This window comes from Passer domesticus, chromosome Z (assembly GCF_036417665.1).
Source record: "Passer domesticus isolate bPasDom1 chromosome Z, bPasDom1.hap1, whole genome shotgun sequence".
In the NCBI taxonomy this organism is placed as follows: Eukaryota; Metazoa; Chordata; class Aves; order Passeriformes; family Passeridae; genus Passer; species Passer domesticus.
The window spans coordinates 49867368-49889556 of NC_087512.1; the positions used below are offsets into that span (position 1 = coordinate 49867368).

The following is a 22189-nucleotide window of genomic DNA, read 5'->3' on the forward strand; positions in this document are numbered from 1 at the left end:
CCTCTTTCCAGGTATTTTCAACCATCCATCACTCTGATTTATATGTTTAAATTATTTATGTCCTGCATGAAAAGAAGGCTTCAATTGCATCTACAGTACTCATGTCCTTCTTAGCCTCCTGACCACCAGTGTTTGGGATAAAATTTGCCCTTCAAGTTCTTTTTTGCCCCATGGCCAGTCTGTGAGATTTGTACCTCTTCCACTCAGGTTGTGATATGAGTCATTCCCCTAGATTGTCAGGGAAACACTGAGCTTGTGGATGCAATAAAAGTCCAGTCTGTAACAAGTACATATCTAGGAGAACTGATGTGTGAAAATACAGGCTGCATGACTTGAACCCTGGTGCACAAGCTGCCCCCGGTGCTTGCTGGGCCAGACAGCTCAGCCTGCACTGCCTCCTGCTTTCACAAAAAATAATCCCATTAGCCCTGCTCTAAAAAGGGAATTTTAGAGATCCCAGTTGCTTAATCTTATGCATAAAGTTCTTTTATCTTCCTTTCCTTCCTTCTTCTTTATGCTTCATACAACATCACTGGCATATGTGTTTGATGTTGGATTTGCTCTGGCTCTGAATTTTACCAGCTGCCTGAGGGTGATGGTCCATTGGTACTCTGAGGTTCTTGGTCCAAGTCATGATGAAAATTGCAGATATTTCAAAGAGAGAGAAAAATGGTACACACAGGACAAGGACAATGGTTTGACTTTCATGATGCATGTGTTAAAAAAATGGGTCTTTTGACCCTTCTGCAGGGTCAAAAGAGCAGTTTAAAGAAATATGTGGTTTGCTTCTCTGGAGAGACTGGGTATTCATCAGCTTGTCCAGACATGGCCACAGACTCAAACCCAGTCATTCTGAGCCATGGGAGCTGTGCTTTTTTTCTAGCTTGGGGGAAATATGAGGCAGTTTGGGTTAGGTTGCTCCTCCTTTGATTACTTGTCTATGACATGTGCGATCCTCTGAAAAATCCCAGAGGCTGATCCAGCCTACTTTCTCACCACACCACATCAATTCCTGGCCCCTTTCCCCTTCCATTTCCACACTTAACAAGGCTACACCACCTGCAATAGGAGTGAGCTATTGGCATCTGTTCTGAGTCACAGCGTCCGGGCTGGGGTTTGGTATCATTCCAACAGGTGTGTGCCATAAAAATCAGAGCCACTGGAGCACACGTGGTATTTCAGAGCCCCTGAATGTGTGAGAAAAATTCCTTTTGTCCTGCACCAGTGACACTGCTCTTCTGCTAGCACTGAGGCAGGTGCTCCTGGGAAGAGTGACCCCAGAGCAGCCCTTTCATCCCTACCTGGCCTGTGCCTTGATTTCCCTCTGAAGCACCTGATTTAGCCTTCAGAAAGGCTTTAGGCTTTATAATCATGCTGGAACGATTCTTCAGTGGGAGAAACATTTGAGTATTCTGCTGAGGTGTAATGGACTCTTGCTTGAACTGCCCCATTGCTGTGATTTTGCTTGCTGCTTAAGTCTTCTTGTGTAAAGAATGAAATCTATATCTCTTGATCCCTGTGCTGCATACATTTTCTTCTATCAGTGTGCATTTGCTGCTTAGTTTTGTTGGACCACACAGCTTCACTGAGGAATTCAGTGGCTTTTCTTTGGGTGGTCCTCTTCCTCACGGCCTGAAGCAGGACTCCTTGTCTCACTCCTCAAAAGAAAGGCAGTTTTTCCTTAACAGAATTAATACTGATTTATTTTTAGCAGGCTGGAAAGGCATTAGGCATTAAGCACTAAGCAGGGCCCTGAAGCATTTCTGCAGGGACATACAGGACAATGATTCACTTTCTGCAACTGCTGAGGCTGTCAGTAGCAGGGTCAGCTGTGGTTGTGCATTGACTTGTCCTTTCATGGCACTCCTAATCTCAATAGGTGGGATAAAATATGAATATAATTTGCCACGTAAAGTTTCCAAGAATATCACTCTTTCTGCATAAAAAAAAAAAAAAAAAGGCAAGCATTTTCTTGACTCATAGTGCTGCTTGGGCAGAGAAAAGTGGCTGAGAGACCACAATATAAAGTTTGTTACTTGAAAGCTTCTGCAAAAGTTTCTAAGTCATATAACATAATAATCTCTGTGGGTTTTAATTAAATCTACTGAGCAGGATTGTTCTGCCAAAAAGGTACCTTTTAACTGTGTATATTCTCCCTTGAGAATAGCTGTGCAGGGCTGTAATGTCTGTCATCAGCCAATTGTTTTAATTATACCCAGTTTTAATTATATTGGCTTTACAACTACATGGCTTTTGTGTTTCTGTTGTAATAGGAGCATGAATCACACTCTGCATCAGGGAGACAGACAGATCCTTGTTTCTTTTGTCTTGAAGAAGCAATAAAACGTGTAGACAGGCACAGAAACACAATTCGTCCTCCCACTTCCCTTTGATTCCCAGCAAATGAGTAAAGCATAGCTCAGTGCTCTGAGAAATAATTGTAAACAAGCAAATAAGAAGTATCTGTACACATTTATTTAGCTATACTGTGGGAGAAGAGAGAGACAGATGAGGTTATTGCTGCAAGATCCTATCTCAATACTCCCAAACTGAAGGTTTATCTCCACAGGTTTTGGATTTGTGACTGAATCAACTCCTGTAAGAGTTGCTATGGATCCAGGACAGCCAAAATTACTCCAAGGGTGATTCAGAATCTATTGGCAAGAAAAGAAGTTAATATTGTTTTCTCCCCTTGGTAGTTCATAACTCCTGCCCTCTGAGGAAAAAGAAAAAGTGCACAAGAGACACTACTGTGCCTGGCAAAGGAATATATTTACAAATTATCGGGGATTATTACCTTTTTCCCCAGACCAGAGGAATACAGCCTGTAATATCTCTAAACATGTGCTTGCTCAGCCAAAACACAACAAAGCACCTTTAGAAACTGGGCATTTAATTGAGCCCCAGAGGGGTCCCTGTGGCTTTGGTGACAGCAGAGTTGTAAGGTGCTACTGTGCATAAAACACACCGAGGGGTTTCCATGACAGAACATCAGAACACTGATTTAGAAGCTGCAGGAGACATCTTTCCTGCTGTGAAAGGCAAGCTAAAAATGTGGTTTATTCTTGTTTTGAGAGATATTCCCGCTTCTCTCGTCCCTCCTTTCTTCACTGCATTTAGGGCTGGAGAAGCTGAAGCTCTTCTTCAAGAGCCTGTGACGAGCTCTGGTGCTTTGCACTTTTGTTCCAGCAGTTCTCCACACCTTTCCTCCTCTGTTTTCCATGTCTCATTTCCGTCCTCCTTCCCACACCATCATCAGTGGAAAAGGAAACTTTTGGGTTTGTTTTGTGGGTTTTTTAAATTAAGAGGCATAGCTCCCTCCTTGCACAGCACACGTGCACACCAGCTCCTCTCCTGCTTCAGCAGCGAGGCAGTTGTTAAACTTTTTCTGCACTGACTGCATTGCCTGGATTTATAATTCCTAGCTGGATTTATAATTGGTGCTGGATTTATAATTCCTAGCTCTTCTGTCTGGGGACATTATTGAACAGCTTCAACAAAGAGGGTGAAAACACTACCCAAAACTGTGTGAGACTTTGTAAAAGACAATAGGATTATAACTTCAGCCTCACTCACTGCTTTGACAGCTCTCTGCCATGCTAGGGCTGGAGGCAGTGGCAGAAGGAGAAGTTTTGCTGGTAGTCAGCAGGGAGGATGCAGTTGTGGAAAGCAGGTGTTTTTGGCAAGTGACCACAGTTTACTCACACAGAACACACTTTCATCACAGTTTCACTGGAACAAAAGCTTCTCCTGTTTCTGTCTCAGCTGGCGTAAAAGCCTGCTCTCAATTCTTGTAGTTATTTGCAATATTAGGACTGGGTAAGGCACCACCACTAGAATATTATCTCAGCTCTGATGGGGTTGAGACTTAGCAGTGCCATATTCCAGTGATAGGTAGGACAGTACCATAATTTCCTCCTTTTTCCATGGCCTGGTCTTTTTCCATCCAGCTCAGCTACATTTTTACACCTGCTTCTCTTTCCAATAACTGGATCAATATCATGAACAATATCATGTAACCTTCTAAACTGCATTCACTTTTATAGGGAGGAATTTTACAAAGACGTATCTAAACATGTAGGCTTATTTTGCAGAAAGAAAATATCTTTGACATTTTTGTTGTAGAATTTGTAGGCAGAAAATGACTGTAGAGGTGACCCAGTCTCTGAGACAGGAGCTAGCTTTACTCCTGGGCCCTTTCAATTCCAAAAGGGAAGTATATCTGCTTAGTTTAAGTAAAAAGTTCTCCACTGAGGGGAAAAGAAATTCTCTGTGGTTCAGAGGTAACCTTCATAGGTTTTGCCTGTGGAAATACTCTGAAAGTAGAGCACATATCTTGTGCCATGGCAGAGCGGTACAAGCTGGAGGTACCCTGCTTCTGTTGGGACTCTGCCCTCCCCTGGAACAGAGAGGGTGTGTGGAACCATCAAATAAAAAAGATTGAAAAATTGAGATCCTATCCAAGAATCATGGATCCTAGAGCAAAGCACAGGCCTGTGACTCACTGTGAATCCAAAAATCAGGGTAGAATGTGTGTCTGCCCCATCTTTGGAATTGTCCAAGGCCAGGCTGGACAGGGCTTGGAGCAACCTGGGAGAGTGGAAGGCGTCCCTGCCCATGGCAGGGCTGGGACTGGATGGGCTTTAAGGTGCCTTCCAACCCAATCCATTCCATGGCTCTGTGATTCTGTGCGCCATCTCCTGCCTGCTCCCATTGCTGTCACCACCAGTCCCTGGTTGACAGGTCTATGGATAGACCTGCTGACAAATACAGGCAGAGAAGGTAATACTGATTTGCAGCAACTTATTGTATTTTTTTTCTCTAAATTAAGTTTGTCTGACAAGTAGGTAGACAAAAAGGTTGATGACACTTTAGGTCGTATTTGAAGAAAAAAGTGAGATCCACATTTTTGCTTTATATTTCTGTGCTTTATTATCAAAGTTGTACTTCCACTTTCCCACAAGGTTTTCAGTGGAAGCTTAAGGTGGCATTTTTAATTTGCTGAAAGCCTGAATGATTAGGCTGCAACTAAGGAGTAAATTAAATCATGGCCTTGCAGCCAAAGCTAGTGCAGGATCTTAAAAAAAAAAAAAATAATTAAAATCTCAGTGCTTGCAGGCAAAAGAAAAGTAAATAAAACAAACAAAACAAAGGGAGACTTGTTTTTTTGTTTTCATTGGAGCCATTTTCTCAGACTGAGGCAGAAACGAACTGCATTTTGTTTTTGATGTAGAAGCAATTGGCTGTACTTTTGAGTTAGAGAGCTTTTTCTCCTGGAAAACTGCTGCAGGATATTTGGCTTGAACAGGTGGCAAAATACCACATGGAATGTGCATGCTCTGCCTGGTTTTATTTTAAAGGAATCTTCTCTTTTTTAAATTTTTTAATAAGGATTTTATTTTGTTCTCCTAAGGTTTTAATGCAACAGTTTTTATTCTTCATGAGACTTGGGCATCTTTTGTGACTGTGCTATAAAAATACTTGAAACAGAATAAATTATCAAATAAGGATGACTTAAGAGTTAACATCAGCCCCTGTGTGTCAGTGAAGTTTTTGTCCATTAAAACACAAAGAAAAATTGAATGCATTTGTCTCAAAGGAAAAGACAAAATATTGATCAACCTTTGATTTATTGCAATTGATCTTTTACAACACAACAATCTAAGAAGGCTTCTGAGACATCCTCCAAATTCTAGATGTTCCAGGGCTCAAAACAGACCATAAACAGGTGACTGAAAATCCTTTAACAGTTGAAAAAAATTAAGGAAAAAAAAAAAAAAATCAGACCATTAGCATGTTTCCAAAATAAAAATTTCTTTCACATGGTGAGATCATTGTGAAGATTACAATAACTGTCATTGCAAAAAGCAACTATCTTCATTCTTGACTCAGAAAGCAATTTAAAAAACCTTTTAAAGTTGTTGTATCATTAAAAAATGAAATTAAAAAACACAACTGCGATAATAATGATTGACTATTGATTGAATGTGGGAATATTTGACTAATACAATATTTGAAATGTGACAGCTGAGTTTTGTCTCCCCATGCTCTCAGGGCTTCCAGTGCCCAGAAAAACTGCTGGCCACTCACCTTAACCTTCTACCCCACCCTGGGGGACCCCAAAATCTCCACATACACCTGGAATACACCAACCCCCTTCCCAAACCCCTCTCCCAGCCTCTCCTGTCCCCAAGACCTTCTCCCACTCTGAGCCACACCAAAAGAATTCAAATCCCTCCCACCACACTGAGGGACCCTACTCCCCCAGATAAGCCCCAATGGCATGACACCCTCCTTGAAAATTACCTGCATACCAACTTTACCCACAAATATGCATCCACTACACAAGAAAAGCCAGAATTTGAGGGGGGAAATGAAAAAAAAAAAAAAAAAAAAAAAAAAAAAAGGTTAACAACCTTTGTGCTTATTTTTGGAGCTTTTCTTTCAGAAGAATTCCAAGGGCTTTTTGCTGTCTCCAAGTTGTTGCGAAAATACCTGGGAATTCTGCCAGGTCCTCCCGTATTTCTGGGAATTTTGTATCCCACAGCCAAGGTTTTGTTGTTATTTTTGAGGCAAGAATTCAGAGATTTGGGGACTTCCCAACGCAGGGTGGGAGACACAGGATATGCTGCTCCCATGGAGGTAAATGAGAAGGAATTGGGAGTCCCCACCCCACAGTCTGGGTGGTCAAGGATCCAAGTGGGAATGGGGCAGAAAGAGGAAAAAGGGGTGGGGAGGGAGAGGGGGGCAATTCAGCATGGAGGGGGGAGACTGGGGAGGGAGGGACTCATTGTGGAGCACAGTGCCCCAAACACTGGGGTGACAATGCCCTGAAATCTGGCGTTACAATATCTCAGATCTGGGGGTCATATTGCCCCATGCTTTTTGGTCTCATTGTCCCAAACTTTGGGGTCACACTGCGTCCCATTTTGGGGTCAAAACATCCCAAAGCTGTGGGCCAAAATGCACCACACCTACAGGTCATCACATCCTACGTTTTGGGGTTCAGGTGCCCCTCACATGGGGATCACAGTGCCTCACATTTATGGGTAATAGCGCCCCATATTTTTTGTCACATCATCCCCCATTTTGGGGTCACATTGCCCCACTCTTTGGGGTTGCAATGGCCCTCACTTGGAGGTCACAATGCCACAATCTTAAAGACTACACTGTCTCACACTTTTGGGGAAAAATACCACACATTTTGGGGTAAGAATGGCCCATAGTTCAGGGTAACAGTACCCTATGCTTGGGTTAATGTTCCCACCCTTAGTGTGCAGCGCCACACATTCTTGAGTCACATTGTCCCACACTCTGCTGTCAAGACACCTCACACTTTGTGGGTCACATTTTGCCACATTTTGGGGTCACAATTCCCTGCATTTTGGGGTAAAACCACTTCACACTTGGGGATCACATTGCCCCACACTTGGGTGCCACAGTGTTTTACTCTTTGGAGTCACAACGATCCACATATAGGCATTGTTTTGCCATGCATTTGTGGGTCACGGTACCCCACATTTTGAACATACCACATGATTTAGGGTCAAATTGCCCCCACAATTTGGGGTCATAGTGCCTCACTCTTTGAAGTCACATTGCATCACACTTTGGGGCCAAACATACCACACCTAGGGGTCACAGTGCTACACACTTTTAGGTCAAATTGCCCCACAATTTGCAGTCAAAACACCCCATGCTTGGGGTTGTAATGTGCCACACTTGGGGGCCATGGTGCTACAAAATTAGGGGTCACAGTGTCCTGAACTTTGGGGTCAGAATGCCCCATACTTTGGGCCTGCAGTGCCCCACATAAGGGTCCCAATGCCCCACATTTGTGGGTTATGTTGACCCACATTGAGAGATAAAATATCACTACCGATTGGGATGATGACATCCCAGTTTTCAAACTTAGCAAATAAATCCCAAATTCACACCCCAAAAAAGCCTTTATAAGCGTTTATTGACTATTGTATCAAAACCAGCCCTTGGCAATATAATTTCTATATGGGAAAAAACATGGGGAATTGGATCTTTTTTATCTGAATTTGATATGTTTCTAGGTTCCAGGGCGTGGATGGGACATCAGGGCATTAGGATCCATACAGATTTAATCCATTTGAGAAAAATCCAGGAAATTGTCATGGATTTGAGGCAAAATCCATAATTTTCCCAAATTTGGGTAAGTTTGAGGTGGATCCACCTATGGGATGGGATAGATAGGAGCATCAACTTCCTGGCGGGTCTGATGGGAGATGTGGCTGGAAGAGAAAGAAATACATAATTTTGGGCAGAAATGGTGTAGTTTTGGCAAAAATGGGGAAGTATTATACAAAACGGATTATTAATGTGCAAATAATAGGTCTTTTTATGCAAAAGTGGGTCAGCATTATGTGTAATGGTCTGAATCCAGGGAAAGTGGCTAATTTTGAGGGGGAAATGGTATTTACTATGCAAAATGGCTTGTTGGGAAAAATATCTCATTACTGGGCAAACAAAAGGCTCTTTATAATGCAAGATGGCTCATTTTTTGGCAAAGGAGTTGCTTACCCGTATTGTTCCCACAGGATCCTGCCTCAGTCGCTGCGGATGAAACCAAAGAAACTGGAAAAGTCCTTCCAGGATCTGCCCAGTCCCTCCCCCAATGGCATTATTGCCAAATATCTGAGTGGGAAAACATAATTTTCTTGGAGTTTGGGGTAAATAAATTACTGAGGAATTACTCACCATCCAGTAAAATCCCGGGATTTCCACATGTCCACCACTTCTCCAACACTCTCGGCATCACGTCCATCTGGAAGCTTCAGGTCATCTCTGGGGTTTCCGTTGAAATTTCCACAGGGGGCACAGAGACGGGAGGCCAGGCCTGAGGTCACGGTGATGGTCGCCTCCCCATCCCGGCTGATGGTGATGGACATCCCAGAGCGGTGGGTGATGGTGACATTCTCAGGGGACGATGCCACAAAGATGGAGTCAGAGACAGTGGTGGGGGGTGGGGTGAAGAGGCCATTGACCTGGGAAAATTACAGGGAATGATGAAAAACATGACAGAAAATCAGTTTGTTCTTGGGCAAAAGGCTCTAACTCGGCTAGAGCTAAAATCACTCTTTTTTTTTTTTGCAAAAATGGCTCATTATTGGGCAAAATCACTCTACATCAGACAAAGTAGCTCACTACCAGGCAAAATCTATGGAGATTTTTGCCTCAATCTCTATAGATTGACCCAAACCACCCAAAACTCCCTCACCTGCTCCACTCACCCACACCTCCATGTTGCCGTTGACACTGACAACGCCCTCGCGCACAAAGACGATGGCAGCCGTGGCTGCGGGGACATTCGTGTCACGACAGTCACTGACCTCCAGCACCACCTTGAACCAGTCTGGTGCCTCCTCATCGCAGAGGGCTGACACCTTGTAGGTGCCACTGGCCAACAGGGGCCCGGTGACACCATCGAAGGTGGTCATGGTGGCTCCAGGCTTGACCCGGCAGAGGCCATCTCTCCTGGCACACGCCTGTGCCCCGTCACGGGTGATGCACACCTGGTCCTGGGGACACTGTGTGTCCCGGCACACCAGTCCCCGTGATGGATGACAATGACATTCCTTGGAGCAGTTGTTGAAGGTGACAATCTCACCTGCCTGGAACAGGAAATCTCACAGGTTAAGCACAATGTCCCAGATTTTTGGGGAATTTCCTGAATTCCAAAGGGGGAAATCCTAGAGAGTGAGAAATTCAGGTGGATTTGGGGAACTTTGGGCAGCTCAACCAGTTAATGATAACCTTTCCCCTGCTAATCACAAATTTTTTGTGTTATTTGTCCTTTTTTCTCATTAATTATTCCTTCATTTTTCCTGGCTACTCTATGCCAGTTGTTGGAGTTTTTTCCCCAACAATTGTCCTTTTTGCTGTTAATTGTCCTTTTTTCACCCCAAACCCCCTGGAACTTTCTAGATGGGGCAGCTCAACCCCCAACCTGATTCCCAGAAAACCAACCCCACCAGTCCCCAGCCTCAGGTGTCACCTGTCCTTGTCACCTGACCTTGAGGTAGCGTCCCCTGTGGAGGCAGCCGCAGCGCTCCGGTGACACGCAGGTGTCCCCATCAAAGACGAACCCTTCGTCACACTGACACCCCTCAAAGCACCCCCAGCTGCAACGGGCGGGGCCGACAAGGGCAGCACAGGTGAGATCACAGGTGCGGGTGCAGAGCTCATAGTGGCTGTTTGGGGGGCAGGACAAGGCTGGGGAAAAAGGAAAAAACACCATTGTTGGGACAATTCCAAATTGTGCAGGGTTTTGGTCAAAATTTGAAGGTTTTCAGGAAAAAAATAGTTTGGTTAATTTGACAGAGTCTTTTTCAAAATGGAAATGCAGCATTTCCTAGTTTTGGCATTTCCATCAAAACTGGGATTTTTTTCATATCAAAATTGGTGGGTTTTTTGGTTTTGGTTTTTTTTTGTGGTTTTTTTTGTGGGTTTGTTTTTTTTTTTTTTTTTTTTTGTTTTGTTTTGCTTTGTTTGTTCTTTTTTTTTTTTAAATTTGAGGGCATCTTTCCAAAATGGTGTTATTTCTCCATATTGGAGTGTTTTCAGTAAAATGTTCTTAATTTTACCAAAATGGCCAGCTACTTCAAAAATTTGGGATTTCAGCTTTTTTCCTGAATTGGAAAGGTTTTAGCAAAATTGGAAGGTTTTCTGCAAAATATTTTTTTCCAAACAGAAGGGGTTTTTTTCAAAATTAGAGGAAAGAAGTTCAAAACTGGAGAGAATTTTTCAAAATTAGTTAACTTTTAAAAATGGTGAATATTTTTTTCAGATTTTGTTGTCTTTCTCATAATTGAAACGTTTTAATCAAATTTGACAGAGAATTTCCAAATTTTAAAGGAATTTTTGCATAAAGGGAGGATTTTTTTTTCAAAAGAGAAGAGAATATTTCTAAAATCTCAGAGAATACTTCCAAAAATAGAAGGGATTTTTGAAATTTGATTTTTTTTTCACTTTTAAAGTTTTTTTAATATTGGAGAATATTTTCTAAAACGTAAAAGAATTTTTGAAAAATGTGAAGATCTCTTTGAAACACAGGGGAACTTTTTCAAAATTTGAGGCAACATTTTCCAAAATGAGGAAAACTTTCCCCAGCTGAAGGAAATTCTTTCCAAAACTATTTTTACAAAACTTGAGGAATTTTAGTGGTTTTTTTGGGTTTTTTTTGGTTTTTTTTTTTTTTTTTTTTTTTTTTTTTTTTTTTTTTTTTCCCCAGGAGAAAATGTAGCTTTTGAGGAAAAAAGGACCTGAAGTGGCAAGATTGTTCCTGACTTACGGCAGAAGTCTTTTGTCCTCCACGCTCCGACTGTAGCACCAGCGGCTTGGCAAGCAGCGGCGTACGCTTGCAGCGCGTGGCACAAGGCAGCGCGATCCCCGCTGGCGGCACAGACATCATGGACGCAGTGGGTGAAATATTCCACGGGGCTAACACGTGGGTGGCACCCCCGGAATGGCCCTTCCGCATCACGGATGATCCCACAGGATCCGTTCCTGCCGTATGTCGCCTCTTTGGCAACATCACACCTGCTGCACACACCGTCATCACAGCCATCACTGCACGCTTTGTCCTTCTCTGGAACCTTCCAGGAGGTGACAAATTCCTGGGTGGTTTTCGCCAGTGCCCCGTTGGGCAGCCGGAAGTCATCACTGGGGTCCCCATCATAGTCGCCACCCAAGCCGCAGAGCCGGCCGCGGTAGACATCTGGGACAGTGATGAGGAGGAAGGTGGCTGTGTTATAGAGGATGCGGATTCCTGCGGCAGTGTGAAGGATGATGTTATTCCCCTCTTGGCCAATGCGGAGGTTCTTGTCCTCTGTCACCAGTGGGAGGGTGTAGCGCTCCAAGTCCACCTGGAATAGGGATACGATGATGTGTGATATTTTAGAATAGTCACTAGACCTTATTCCACTGAGACAATGGAAGGAAACACCCACCCTCTTTTTAATCATGGTGTCACCATAGGAATCACTGGATCCTCTCCACAATTGACATTGTACCCATGGATGGACACCTCCACCCTCTTCATCACCACCACATCACTGTGGGGGTCTCCAGACTTACCATCACCTCCCACCTCTGTCCCCGCTCCATGGTGACGGTGTACCCATGTATGGATATCACGACCCTCTTCATCAGCACCGGGTCACTGTGGCTGCCTGCCTCATGCTCCACCAACACTGTGAAGTTGACCAACCGTTGTGCTGGCTCGCACACCCGCGCCAGGATGTAGGTGCAGGATCCCGGGATATTGAAGGTGCGTCCATCAAAGGTGACATAGTGGGGATCTCCTGACACAACCAACCGGCCATAACCAGTGGGGTGACATCCCAGCACGCCATCTTCCACCCGGCACTCCTCGTGAGCACCACAGAATGCCTCCTGGCAGGTCACTGTGCCGTTGGTGCCACAGCGGCAGCGTTCCCGGCATGAGGGGTAGAACTCCGTATCCTTTTGGTAGTAATGACCAAGGTACTCACAGCCACACTCAGAATGGGGAACACAGTCGGAGCCACTGAGGACGTAACCGTTGTCGCAGAAACAGCCCTCGGAGCAGGGAGATGCGGGACAGGAGGTGGGGACAGAAGGAGTTTGGCAGGTGGGCTGGCAAGGGCTCCCACAGAGCTCATAGTGGGAGTGAGGGGGGCAGGAAAGAGCTGAGAAAAAAAAAAACAAACAAAATAGGGAGTGAAGGGAGTATCCGAAGAGGAGGGGAGACCCTCAATGAGGAAGGAAGGAAGAAAGGAGGCAGGAAGTGAGGGAACAAAGAGGGAAGGAGGGTCCCATTTACCCCCCTCCCACCCACACTCACCGCAGAACTCTGCCGTCCTCCACGTCTCCACAACTACCCCGTGACTCTGGCATGCAGTGACATAAGCAGAGACACCCTGACACACAGTGTCACGGTGTCCCTTATAGTGACAGGCATCGAAAGCACAGTCCTGCAGGAACGGCTCTGGGTTGATGACACGGTGACACTCCTGGAAGGGTCCCCCTGCTCGGGCAATCACCCCACAGTACCTGTCCCCACGGTATGGCTGCACCTTCACCGCATCACACACTGGGCACTCTGCGCCACAACCAGCTGAGCACCCGGGGACATCCCCCACTTTCCAGCTGTCACCCAGCTGGGTCTCATGGGAGGCGCGGTGGCCAGCAGGGGTGACAAAGTCGTCATCGGGGTCACCATTGGCATTGCCGCAGAGACCACAGACGGCACCAGAGTAGGTGGTGGGGAGGATGACACGGGCATAGCTGTACCAGTCAAAGGTGACAGTGACACCGAAGTCAGTGGTGACAAAGCCATGGACGCCACGGTAGAACACAGAAAAGTGGGGGTGGGTGAAGGGAAGGGACACAAAGGCACCATCCACCTGCAGGAAAGGGAGTGAGACAAAGTGGAGACAGAAGAAAACAGGTTTGAAATCACAGTTTGATCGTTTTATTTTATTTTGGTTTTGTATTTTTATTTATATTATAATTTTATTTTAATTTATATTATATTTTTAATTATATTTTCTCTTTTTACATTATTTCTTATTGACTTCTTACTGGCTTTCATTTTTTATCTTTATGCTTTTTATTCTTATTTACTTTTTTGGGTATTTTTATTTGAATTATTTTTATATTTTAATTTGGTTTTAATGTTTTATATATTTAATGTAATTTAAGGTAAAAATTGGGGAAAAATAGGAATTTGGTAGAAAAAAGGAATTTGCAACAAAATGTTGGATTTAGAAGGGAAAGGAGGAGTTGTTGGGAAAAACGGGAAAGCATGGGACACAAAATGGAATTTTAGGAAAAACAGGTGATTTGGGGAAACTAGGAGGATTGAGAATATAGGATTTTTAAGAGAAATAGGTGATTTTGGGGGGAAAAGTAGTATTTGAGAGATAGAAAGGGGACTTGAGTAAAAAGAAGGGTATTTGATCAGAAAAAGAGGAGAATTTGCAGACAAAGAGGCATTTTAGGGGAGGAAATGAAACTTTTTGGTGAAAAGGGGATTTTGCAGGTAAAAAGAACAATTTTGAGGGCAAACTGGGGAATTTTTTGGGGAAAGAGGAAGTTAGGGGAAAATTAAGAGCAATTTGGAGGAAAAGGAGGAAGTCAAAGGGTGAAAAGGGATACTTGGTGAAAAAAACATATTTGGGGAGATAAAGAGGATTTGAGGGATAAGAGGAGGATTTTGGTGAAAAAAATGGGGAATCTGGGAGAAAATGGAGAATGCCAAATTAGAATTTGGCATTAAAGAAGAGTAGTTTGGGGGGGAAAAGGAAGACTGGGGAGCGAGGGGGAAGGTAATTACAATGGAAAAAAAAGGGGAATATGTGGTAATTTGTGGATGAAAGGGATTCCTTGAGGGGTTGCCCACCTTGACCTTGCGTGGGTGTTCCTGGCTCATGCTGATGACACTCCCATAGACCTCCAGGTTGACGGTCTTAGTGAAGGACACAGCACGGCTGCCGCGGTGGTTGTTTTCCACGGTGACATTGAAGGGGACCAGAGTGGGCTTGGGGGTGCAGAGTGCAGCAAACTGGTAGATGCAGGAGCCTTGGAAGTCAAACCTCACCCCATCAAAGGTGGTGTAGTGCGGGTCACCCGTCCCGATGCAGGTGTAGTGCTTGTTGGGCGTACACCTGGCGATGCCATTAAGCACGACACACTTCTCATGGGATCTACATCCCCCTGCCTTACAAGTCACTGTCCCTGAAGCCTCACAACGGCACCGCTTCTTGCAGCTCCCGTCTTCCCAAAATTCCTCATGGAGCTTGTAGGAGTGATTGTTGTGGAAACAAGCAGAGATGGTGGTGCTGGGGTTGTTGGTTGCCTTGATGCCTACAAGGGATTTAAGAGTCTGTGAGATGTCATACAGGGATGGTCATCAGGAAAGCCCCAGTGGAATTCCATATGTTGTGGACACCTCAAGTCAAATCAGGAGGACTTAGAAGTATTTTACGGAGAACCAACCAATGCAAGTCTTCCCTGTAATGGAGGTGTTGATTACATTGACACATAAACCAAACTAGAGTTCAAGATATACCCCACAGGGACAAACCTCAGGAAGAATCTTAGTACAGTTCCTTGGGTTTTGGGCAGCTGCAGTGAGATCAGGTAGATTTTGGAGTAATTTCTTCCCCATTGGTTTTGTTCATGCCTGTAAGGGTTGTGGAGTCAATGAGACACCAAGCAGGGATGGCCTTCAGGAAAATGCTGGTATAATTCCGTGTGTTATGGACACCTGGGGTCAGATTAGGTGGGTAGGTGGGTTTTGGGATGAAAGGACACATTGATTGTGCTGATGTCTACAACCATTACTCTAGGCTAATACCCACAGCTGAGTTCTCACATGCATGCTCTTCTCCCTTCCCCAACATCCGCACAGACCCCCACATGAACTCACCACACCCCTCCATGCCCTGTGCAGTCTCCTGGTCTCCACAATCTTCCTGGCATGAAGGATCTCTCCAGCTTTCTGCCCAGTCCTCACCACCTTCACCAGGAATACCATTGGGAATCATGGCTTCATCATCTGTATCCTCATTGAAGTTGCCACAGAGGCCACAGGTGCCCCCAAAGTAGCTGCTGGGCATAGCCACCATGATAACCTGGTCCTCATCATAGGTCACCTGCAGCCCAAAATCCGTCTGGAGGATGGTACGACCCTCATTTTGGAAAATCTGGACTTTTCCGTCTTCCAGGATGGCTGGAAGGTTGGTGGGTTTGTTGTTAACCTTGTGAGGCGGGAAAATGTGGAGGAGGGTTAAACCTAAACATGTGGTTCCCACCCCCACAAAAAGCACATATGTACAGAGGGAGAAATGATATTATGAATAATCAATTTTCATTATCAATCAGAATTTTTGCCCTACTTCATAGAGATTCACACCAAGAAAAGCTCAAGTTCCAAATCTCTAAATAATTTTCTACATCTTCTGAGCTAATCTTACTTGTATGGAGACCAGGACTGGAAAAAAACACATTCCACATGGAAATTTGTTTGGAATGGAAAAAATTCCCCAAATTCCACAGGTCTGTGGTTCTGCTTATTTTCTAATGTGAACATCAATATTTCAATGATTTATCCTCTCACACTTTTTTGGACATTTTTCCTTGTTTTTTGAAGGTCAAACTCACCCAGAAATTTTAATCCACTTGGAAGAAATGGTTTTATTGGAATGATGGGTCTGAAACTCACCTGGACGAGCTTGTCCTCACCGGCATGGATGGAGACATTGTAGGCGTAGATGTAGACATTGGCCAATGGCTTCTTGGTGTGATCCCGGCTCCGCTGCTCCTCCACGGTGAAGGGCTCCAGGGTGGGGTCAGCCCCACAGTACCTGGCCAGGGTGTACCTGCAGCCACCACGGGGGGACACGGAGGCCCCATCAAAGGTGTGGTACTGCAGGGATGGGGAGCCTGTGCAGGTGCCCAGGTAGTCGTGGCGGCAGATGGGCATGCCCTTGTCCAGGTGACAGCTCTCCTTAGCGTGGCACTGCACCTGCTGGCACGGATCTGTGGGTTTATTAGTGACAGAGGATTAAATTCTATTAATTGATTGAATTATTGGTATGTCTAAGTATAGATTTGTTTTATATTTTGCATGTTTTTATACCTGATTTGTAATGACATGTAAGTTTTTCTATATTATTTATAAATATCTCTATATTATGCCTATTTTCTTTATATATGAATTATTTATCCACATAATGTTTATGTATTTCCATCATACAGAATTATTAAAAAAATAATAAAAGTATCTGATTTTAAGTAATGGATAAATATAAATTTGTCACAGACATGTTATCTCATATATGTATATTGTATTTGTCTCTAGACTTCAATATTTATTATTTATTGTATATTTCTATTTATAGATAGGGATTTTTATGTATTATTTATGTATTTCTCCATTGATTCTTATTTGTTTATTTAGTATACTACATATAGGTTTTTTACTGTTATTATTATATATTTGTGTATTAGAATTTTTTATAAATATTGCTATTATAATATTGTATATTATAATGTAATGCTATATATTATTATAATAAAATAATATTATTATGTAATGCTATTATTTTGATTTACTAGATATTTGTCATTTCCATTATTACATGTAATTAAATATAAGTATCTGTTATTGACATCTATATAATTCTATATATTTTATTTATATCAAAGTCCACCTCCACTCACCACTGTCGCAAGCTCCCTCTGCTCCATAGCGCTTCCCCTGTCCCATCCCAACGTTCCACACCCCAAATGCTGCTCTCTCATGCTCCACACGATGGATTCCAAATCCGCTTCCCAAATTTATCCCAACCCAGGAATATTCTGTCCCAGCGATCTGCTCCCATGCCACACTCCCTAATGGCCTCTTGTTCAGCAGTATTCCAGAAGTTTCCGCTGTCTTGGCCACTAGGAGGATGCGGTTGTCATATCCCTCCAGCGCAACGACACTGTAGGAGTTGCAGTAACTGGTTATGTCTGAGATGCTGACAAAAAAGGGCTCAAAGGTTACTGCACCGCTGTTCTCACCACTGCCCAACAGAAAAACCTGGACACCAGCTTCAGAAGTGAGGAACAAGCCCTGCGGGGATTGGGTGCCATAGAGCAGTGAGTGGTTGGGATTTATCTCTCGCGTGGTCTTGGTGACTTCACCATGACCTGTGACACGCGTTGGTTGGGCAGCGGTGATGTAGATGAGGTTGGATTGTCCCTGGAATGGCACTGGTGGCACAAGGAAGGATTTTCCCCACTGGGCAATAGGGTGGAGCTGTTCCACCACATGATCGCAGCGGCTCAACCTGCCCACACAGGTGTGACCGCTGAAGACAGCCACTGGTCTCTCTGCCACCACCTGTGTTCCAGAAAGATCAGCCGCGCTCTGGATCTGTGCTGCTTGGAACGGCTCCAGTGGGATGGTAAGGGTGGAGCCGCGTCGATGCAGCTGTCCACGGAAGGTGATATCAGCATTGAGGTGAATGTTGACTGTAGTGGGTTGATCCCAAGCAGCCACCACAAACTGGGCATTGCGGGTGGGGCCAGGATTGGGGGTGACCACATGGTATTCCGTCCCCCACCTGTGGACCGGAATAATGACGGCGGAATCAGCTGCTGTGGGTTTGTCGTTCACCATCACTGCAGTGACAGCAGCAGTGGTCTTCACCACCACAGCGTTTTCAAAAATTTGGCTTCCCACCATCTCGGCTTGGGGTGGGATCTTCACCAGGACTGGTTGGTTGGCAGCTGCCTGCACTGTCATCCGCAATCCAGGTCTCTTCATGGAGATGGTGGCAGTGGTGGATGGGGAGGGGCCAGTGAGGAGGAGGAGGCGGAAGTCGCTGCGAAGGGTGCGCTGGTTACCATTCTGCAGAAAGGCCACCAGGAACTCGTCACCCAGGTGAGGTGGTGACATCTCAGAGGTGATGCTAGGGGCATGGAGGAGAGCTGGGGGGAGGAAGAAGAGGGGTGGGTAATCTGATAGATTATTGATTTGGTGGATTATTAAATTGACGGATTACAGATTTGATGGAGAGAGATTTGATTGGTTAGATGGATAATTAGTTTGATGGACAGTTGATTTAACGGATCACTGATTGCTGGATTATTGGTTTGGTGTACTACAGATTTGATAACTTGATCAATTTGGTAAATTATTGATTAATGGATTATTAATTTAATGGGTTAATGATTAGATAAATTATTGGTTTGATCAACTTTCAATCTGATAGACTTTTGATTTCATTTGCTGGACCATTGATTTGGTGAAATATTGATTTGATGAAACATTGATTTAATGGATTTTTGAGCCAATTGACTTAGTCAATTGAATTAGTCAATGGATTAATAAACTGGTGGACTTTTTATTGGGCAGACTGTTGATTTGATGAAGTGCTAATTTCATGGGTAATTTGTTTTAATTTGACAGTTTATTGAGTTTATGGACTATGGATATGATAGGATATTGTTTTGGAGAAAAAATTTAAATTAACCTTCATCTGACGGATTATAGGACTTGATTGATATTATGAACTATTAATTTGTTAGATCACTGTTTTAATGGAGTGGTAATTTGATCATTGATTTGATTAATTTTTCATACACTCATTCCCCAGTTAGGAGAGTAAACTCCAGTTGGGAGAGTAAACTCTGAAAAAAAATTTAACGAATTAGGTTAATCTGGATCATCATTAACAAGAACAAACTGTTTGAACAATCATGATTTGAGATGAAATCCCAATTAATTCCCTGGGAAAAAGATGGAGATTTTAGGCTGGGGAATCCTTCTTCTGGGCTGCATAACCCTTATTTTGAGGAAATTAATTATTTCAGGAGAATTTTATAGCTTTTGGGGCATCTCCCCAACCTGTTTCAACTTACCCCAGAACATAACATTCCAGAACCATCTCAGCACATCTGCTTTTCCCAGGCTGTGATCCATGTTGCTCTGGGTGCAAAAGGTGAAAAAAACAATAAAATTCTCATATTTTTTGAAATTTCACTAGAATTTTCCCAAAACTCACCATTTCTTGATATAAAACTCACACAAATACCCAAAATCTGTGTGTTTCAGACTTGCACTCATCCCAAAAAAAGTGTTTTACTGGATTTGTCCCCAAAATCTGTTCTTCTCATTCAAGCTATCCTCAAATTCACTACTTAAATTGCATTTACTAAAAAATGTGAATTTTATTCCACCTGGTAAAAAATTGACTTTTGGGGGGGCATTTCCACGTCTTTTCCCACCATCCCAGGTACCTTTGAATATCTTTTCCCCTTTCCTCTTTTTTTTCTTTCCCCTTTACCTCCCTTTTCCTTTTTCGTATTCCTATTTTTTTTGTAATTTTATTTTTCCCCATTCTTTCTTTTGCTTCATTTTTCCATTTTCTCCTCTTTCCCCCAAATCCCATTTTTCTACCCAAATCCCCTTTTGGGTCTTCTATTTCTTTATCTTTTTTCCCTTTGCTATCCCCTTTCCCCTTTGTTACTCCTTTTTTCCACTTTTTAAATTTCCTTACCCTTTTATCCTTTCCTCTCCCTTTTCCCGTTTTCCCCTCCACTTCCTTAATTTTCCTTTTCTTCTCCCTTCCTTCTTTCCTTTTCCTATCCCTTTTTCTATTGCCTCACTCTTTTCCCTTTTTTCCTGCTTATTCTCCCTTTCCCATATTTTTCCCTACTTTCCTATCTTCTTTCCCTGGTTTTCCTTCCCTCCCCTTTTCCCCTTTTTCTATCTTTTTTCCCTTTTTCCCCTTATCCCACTCTTCCCCACATTTTTTTTCTTTTCCTCTCTTCTTTCCCCAATTTCCCTTTCCCCCCTCTTTTTCCTTTCCTACTCCTTTTTCCTTTTACTTCTCTCTTCCTTTCCTTCCTTTTCCCTCTCTTTTGTTCTCTTCCAAACCCTTATCCTGCCCTTTTCTTCCTCAAATTCCTTCATAAATCTTCCAATCCCACTGCTCCCAGGACCAGTCCCAGGGCTGGGGTTGTAAGGTAAGGGAGGGTGGAGGTGGGGAAAGGGGGGAACTTGAGGAGTCTTCAGATGGATTTTCCCACTTCAGGGAAAATCCTTCCTGCCAAAAAAATAAACATAGTTATTAGATCTACATTTGCCCTTACCTGCCTTCGGCCCTGTTTGATCCCCAGCTTAGCTCCGTATCCCCAAAGTGCTCCGTTTTATCCCCAAATCTGTGAAGAAAACACAATCCCAGGACAGTAGATCTGGCTCCTCCCTCAATTATTTTTTAATTTTGGCAGAAAAAGGGGAAGGAAAATGACTAATCCAGGCACTCTCAGGGGACCACCCCACCCAATGACGTGAGATAATTTTTGGCCAGAAAAGGTGAAAACAGAGAGAAAAACAGGGGGTTTTTGTTAAAACTGATGTCAAAATTTGGCATTACCAGATATCAAGGGTTTTTTTTCCCCAAAGTGGTTTAAATTATTCCACAATGACAAGGAGATGATGGAGCAAAAATAGTGTATTTTTTTGAGAAATAGAGGGTGTGATTTGGGTAAAAAAAGAGGGGGAAAGGGAAAAAAAGGAAGGGGAGGAAGGGATGGAGTAAAAAAAAAAAACAACAGCATTTTGTGGGTTGAGGAATTGATGGGATCACTAGGCCCAGGCCCATGGCATGAGCTGCACCAAGGGGAAGTGCCAGGTCCTGCCAGGTCCAGAACCTCTGCAGTTCCAGGCTGGGGCACAATGGTTGGGAAGCTGCTTGTTACGAAAGGCCCTGGGGGTGCTCATGACAGCAGCAAAACCTGAGCCAGGTGCCCAGGTGACCAAGAAGGACAATGACCTCTGGGTTGTGCCAGTCCGGGTGTGGCAGCAGGAGCAGGATAGTGACTGCCCCCTCTGCTGGGCACTGCTGAGACCACACCTCAAATCTTTGGGACAGTTTTGGGTCCTTCATGGCAAAAAAGACATTGAGGGGCTGGAGGATGTCCAGAGAAGGGAACAGAGCTGGGGAAGGGTCTGGAGAATCAGGAGCAGCTGAGGGAGCTTAGTGGGGCTCAGCCTGGGGAAAAGGTATCTTGGGGTGACTTTATCACTTTCTACAGTTACCTGGAAGAGAGGTTGTTGCCAGGTGGGAGTGAATCTTCTCTGCCCGGCAACAAGCAACAGGACAAAAGGAAATGGTCTCAACCTGTGCCAGGGGAGGCGCAGGCTGGACATCTGGAGGAATTCCTTCACAAAAAGGATGATTGGGCATTGGAACAGTCTGCTCAGGGAGGTGGTGTAATCACATCCCTGGAGTGTTGAAGAAACATGTGGACATGGCACTCAGTGCCATGGTCTGCTTGGCATGGGGTGCTCAGTCAAAGGTTGGATTTGAGGATCTTGGAGCTCTCTTCCAGCCTTAATGATCCCGTGGTTCTATGAGTAGGAGTCAAGGGTGGGGAGGGATGAAGTTGTGTCTTGTAGGTTTTGTGTGTCTTGTGATGTCCAAGGGTGTTGTAGGGGCAGCATTTTGGGGGTGTGTGCCAAGCTGTTTGTTGTGGGTTGTGTCTCCTGTGTACGTGGCTGTCATGTGACTTCATATTGTGCAAGACCCCAGAAATTACCACCCAAAAAGGTAAAACTGGATTAATTCTGTCACATTTCACCCCAAAACCCCTCAGATCCCTTGCAATTGTGGGAACAGTG

General features: G+C 44.0%; 1 protein-coding gene across 4 annotated transcripts; it reads right to left on the minus strand.

Annotated features, from left to right (window-relative positions):
* Positions 1-7944: 7944 nt before the first annotated feature.
* On the minus strand, positions 7945-22184 carry LOC135290195 (IgGFc-binding protein-like). 4 transcript variants are annotated; one of them, XM_064404078.1, is made up of 14 exons: positions 21342-22184; positions 20659-20727; positions 19426-19492; positions 17239-18492; positions 16238-16554; positions 15443-15773; positions 14414-14877; positions 12854-13415; positions 12106-12698; positions 11321-11894; positions 10043-10242; positions 9261-9641; positions 8728-9014; positions 7945-8261 (listed from the first exon to the last, which is right to left on the minus strand). In XM_064404078.1, the coding sequence occupies exons 3-14, from the start codon at positions 19484-19486 to the stop codon at positions 8204-8206; spliced, it is 5082 nt and encodes a 1693-aa protein (XP_064260148.1). In that variant the 5' UTR covers positions 19487-19492; positions 20659-20727; positions 21342-22184; the 3' UTR covers positions 7945-8203. The 4 variants fall into 4 exon arrangements, with proteins under 4 accessions (XP_064260148.1, XP_064260149.1, XP_064260150.1 ...); XM_064404079.1 differs by lacking the exon at positions 21342-22184 and adding an exon at positions 8551-8583 and having other exon boundaries at positions 20659-21053; XM_064404080.1 differs by lacking the exon at positions 21342-22184 and having other exon boundaries at positions 9360-9641; positions 20659-21053.
* Positions 22185-22189: the final 5 nt, after the last annotated feature.

Bases quoted from the DNA above. Each gene is read 5' to 3' on its own strand.
- LOC135290195 (XM_064404078.1), bottom strand. From the start codon at position 19,486: ATGGATCACAGCCTGGGAAAAGCAGATGTGCTGAGATGGTTCTGGAAT. The intron at 16,555-17,238 runs GTGAGTGGAGGT...ATAAACCCACAG, and splicing joins AGAGGGAGCTTGCGACAGTG to ATCCGTGCCAGCAGGTGCAG. The intron at 14,878-15,442 runs GTGAGTTCATGT...AATCCCTTGTAG, and splicing joins ACAGGGCATGGAGGGGTGTG to GCATCAAGGCAACCAACAAC.